Source organism: Xenopus tropicalis, chromosome 4 (genome assembly GCF_000004195.4).
Source record: "Xenopus tropicalis strain Nigerian chromosome 4, UCB_Xtro_10.0, whole genome shotgun sequence".
Classification (NCBI taxonomy): Eukaryota; Metazoa; Chordata; class Amphibia; order Anura; family Pipidae; genus Xenopus; species Xenopus tropicalis.
The window spans coordinates 101,182,052-101,186,210 of NC_030680.2; the positions used below are offsets into that span (position 1 = coordinate 101,182,052).

The 4,159-nt window shown below is 39.0% G+C and overlaps 1 protein-coding gene across 5 annotated transcripts in view; it reads right to left on the minus strand.

Moving 5' to 3' along the window:
• Nucleotides 1-1,232: 1,232 nt before the first annotated feature.
• cep350 (centrosomal protein 350kDa) overlaps nucleotides 1,233-4,159 on the minus strand; it is a 44,612-nt gene continuing 41,685 nt past the window's right edge. For 4 of the 5 annotated variants that reach the window (XM_031900986.1, XM_031900985.1, XM_012962425.3 and 1 more), the window contains exon 37: nucleotides 2,021-2,797. In XM_031900986.1, coding sequence (XP_031756846.1) covers nucleotides 2,633-2,797 — 165 coding nt within the window. In that variant the 3' untranslated portion in view covers nucleotides 2,021-2,632. Of the gene's footprint in view, nucleotides 2,798-4,159 lie in introns of all 5 variants that reach the window. The other variant, XM_002936964.5, reaches the window with a different exon arrangement.

The following is a 4,159-nucleotide window of genomic DNA, read 5'->3' on the forward strand; positions in this document are numbered from 1 at the left end:
TCTGAGACTATCATTAGGCCAGGCCTCACCACTGTGGGTCCACCAACAGTCTGGTAGGGTGGGAAGCCCTGGTTTTGGTTAAGAGAGATTCTCTGGGATTGAAATGTTCTACTAAGTCATCATATACATCTTATATTGTCCTGTCTCCTGGCAGTGGAGGATATATCCCATGGTTCCTGTGTCCCACAGGGTGCTGTAGTTAAAAGGCTGGACTCTTCAACTGCAAAGACCTTAAACCAGATAAATTATGCATTATGCTTTTAAATGCAGGCGAGCTGGGGGTGTTCTTGCATGCATTCTGGGTCTGACCTGGAGATCTTGAGGAAAAGTAGTCAGCTTTTTAATACAGACTTTGAACATGCCAAATATCCAGTCCCCAGAAGCAGGTCTCCTTAGTTGAGAACATTGTTCCTACCAGTAAGAGTATGCGTTCTGACAGGATTTATCTTGGTTTCTTTTTTTATGAAACAGGGGTGTGTAGACTTTTAATATCCAGTGTATAAATATATTTTCAGATCAACATTTTGGAGCAGGAGTTTGCACAGGTTGCTTAGATATTTATAAATTTTACTTAATACAGGGCTTACGGTTTCTCTTTCCTCAGTAATTCAATTGGTGTTATATAGCTTTTGGCATAACTCTAAAATGTATTGTTTCTGTGTAAATGTGGACATGTTTTATGTACAAATGATGTGATTAATGGAAAGTTGGTAAGGTTGTTGTGCCTAAAGAATAAATAGTAAAACTATTCTCTTGTTGGAACTCCCACGATAAGAAAATGAGGTCAGGTAACTGCTGCAGTCAAATGACACAGCGTGGGAATGTGGGTTGAAATAATAAGAACCTGTAATTAAAAAAAAAAAATATTGCTTTCATTATTACAATAGCAAGAAATAGGTTGGTTCTTAATGAGTTCTTACTCAGTGAAGACCACATTGTTTGTTATGGCTCAAATCAATGTTTATTTACAACTTTTCTTCTATGTTTGTTAAAGTACATTATCCTGTTAGTATTTAACAGGCCTATACAAAGCAAAGGGTTTTACAATGCAGCATTTTGGGTAACAGGTTCAGGTGCCTCCTGAGCTGTGCACAGCACCTTCGGGGAACCAAGTCTGCTGCCAGAGACTATGTGATCTGATGATGTGCAGGAGGAGCGAGTACCCAATGCGTAGCAGTCACACTCTTCCTCAGGGACAGCTTCTTTTGAGCTGCTATGTCTGGGACATCAGCTGTCAGATACTTTACATGTAACACAACTGTGATGGTTTAGGAGTAACACACATGTGAAAGAATATGATGCAAAAATAAATAAAGAAAGTTTTTAGGTCCTGTACTAGTGCATAGTATTGATGGTTCATGTAAAGCTTTTTTTCGTTCATAAGTAACTGGGCTACTTTCCCACTAGGATCCATGTTATGTCTCTCATCTCATCTGTTGTTTGGCCCATTGATTCCAGGTCACTGATATGCCACAAAAACAATTACTGATAGTTATTAAAATAGTGTTATCTTAACTGTGATTCAATAAGCCACTCTAAAAGCTGCTACATACGGGCATATTCCTTTGTGAGCTGTTCAGTCTACTGGTTGAATTATCCAATTATGTGCGTACAGATCTAACATATGGGTGGCATGGGTGTTAGCACCTGTCATTTTGTATTGGATTGATGGTCTCCGACAACCACTGGCGGTCATATGATGACCAATATGTCAATCTGACCAGCTCCGATTTACTAGGAGCTTATATCTGCTAATTTGGTGGCCCCATACAAAGTGATGACCACATTAGCTAACCATATTACACTATGTACTGCTCACCTTTATTCAGGGAACTCAATAAAAGAGTGTGATTAAGTGCTATAAGTGAAATGTATTGGAGAGGAGAGGTAAATTCATTTACATCATCTTGGATGAAGAGATTTGAAAATACTAATTCTGCTTACATATACTTCCTCTAGGTTTTTTTTTTTTTACTTTATCAATCCTCTTGGTCCTAGAAATAAATGTACTGTGGTAGAATTTATTTAATAAATTATGAGGAGCCTTTGCTGCCCCCTTGTCATGTATTGTTCATTAACATTAAAACAATTTTGTAAAAGAAATATTTTCCCATTCATGGTTTCTCACATGACTTCCACTGGGAGAGATCCTATTGCCTACATGTAATACTGTACACCCAACTTTTCAAGTATTACAAGAAATTAAGGACACTTGATGAGGCTGCAGTACACACCCTGCCTCACACACACTTTCATGCTAATTTATATCCCTTGTAAGCCTCACACACCTTTTAAACTTCCTACAGTTTGGCCTTGATAAAGGCAACAAGAAACTGCATGGAAATTCAGGATTCCCCTTCCTTGAATTGAACAGATCTGCCTGAAAACAATTCATGATATGTAAATAATTTAAAGCAGGACAATCTAACATTTACAAAATAAGGGACCAAAGTGTCTAGTTCACAAGTCATGTAAACTGGGAACCTATTATCTTTTTCTTCCATCACTTTTTCTTCCAGGGTGAAAAAGTTTTGTTTTTACGCACACGTCTCCGTCTTTTTGCTCCTTATGGATAGAGCCCTTATGTTCACAAGTCACGCACGGTGAAGACCATGAGAGGTATGGTAGTTTGTCAAACCAGCATTAGGAGGTTCTTTTTTTGCTGGATGCTTTGCAGAACATGCACTGTGTCCCGAATTAAGGCCTCAAAAATCCCATCAGCCAACTGCATCTTCACAAACAGTTCATCCTCATCATAATTTACCCACTGTGCTTCCTCCTCATGCAGTTCTTTTACCTGTAAAATAAATGCATAAAACTGTGATTACTTATTTCTCTCACTTTAAAGGTATTCAATTTTAATGGTGTCGTTTTTCTTACTAAATTGCACTGTGTACATTGCAAAAAATTCATTCAAATGTTATTCTTGAACCAATAAATGTATTTTTTAAGCTATAATATTGGCGTTTAGGCAGCCATAGTGACTGATCCTGAGCTCTCAGAAGGAGCCAGCACTTCACAATGAAACTGCTTTCAGGTAACCTATTGTTTCTCCTACTCAATGTAACTGGAGTCATGACTTCGGTGTTACTTGGGTTTTACTATTGAGTGCTATTCTGATCTACCACTAAGTGGGGGGCATACTTAGCAAAGCAGCGAGCTGTTATCTTGTTACCTTCCCAGCTAACTGGCTGCTGGGGGGGAAAGGGGGTGAAACCACTCCAATTTGCAGTGCAACAGTAAGGGGTGACTGAACTTTATCAGCAAAAGTCACATGGCCATGGGCACCTGGGAAACTAAGAACACAGCAAATTTCAAATTTAAATATAAAATAAATTTAAAAACATGTTTTCCTGTGACAAAATCCCTTTAACATTTTGCATAGATAGATAATGAAAATAGTAATTAAACTAAAGTCAGCTTTCACTTAAACTATATAGAGCAGTAACCAGTGGCTTGGGGGCAACATGTTGCTCACCAACCCCTTGGATGTTGCTCTCAGTGGCCTCAAAGCAGGTGTTAATTTTTGAATTCCTGGCTTGGAGGCAAGTTTTGGTTGCATCAAAACCATGTGTACTGCCAAACAGAACCTTATGTAGGCTGCCAGTCAATATAAGTTCTACCAAATAGCCAATCATAGCCCTTATTTGGCACCCCCATGAACTTTTATGCTTGTGTTGCTCCCCAACCCTTTTAACCCTTGAATGTGGCTCACGGGTAAAAAAAAAAGGTTGGGGATTCCTGATATAGAGACTGAGCCTTTGGGTGCCATTTTATCCTAGCCTAGAGTGGATACAGCAGCTGGGCCACAGAGAAGAGCCAAAGCCTGGGGCTGGGTGATACTGCAAAGCTTGAACAGAGTGTGCAATAAAGTGACATTGATCTTTTAAAAAGACAAGGGTGGAGGCACCAGACTCCTTGTGGGAAACAAGTCGTAACATGGTTTGCTATTCTGAGTCTTTCTGTGACACACAGTGTTAGTGCATCATTGTGAAATTGTGCCCAATGAATATTGTGAGTGATTCTCATTCAAAACCGACATATATATGTGTCCAGCAAAACCCTAACGAGAAGGGTTTTTTGTAACGCAATGAAACCTAACATTTTGGTTATTTGTTCAGTTAAAAGTATATTGGTAGCACCACAATCATACTGCAGT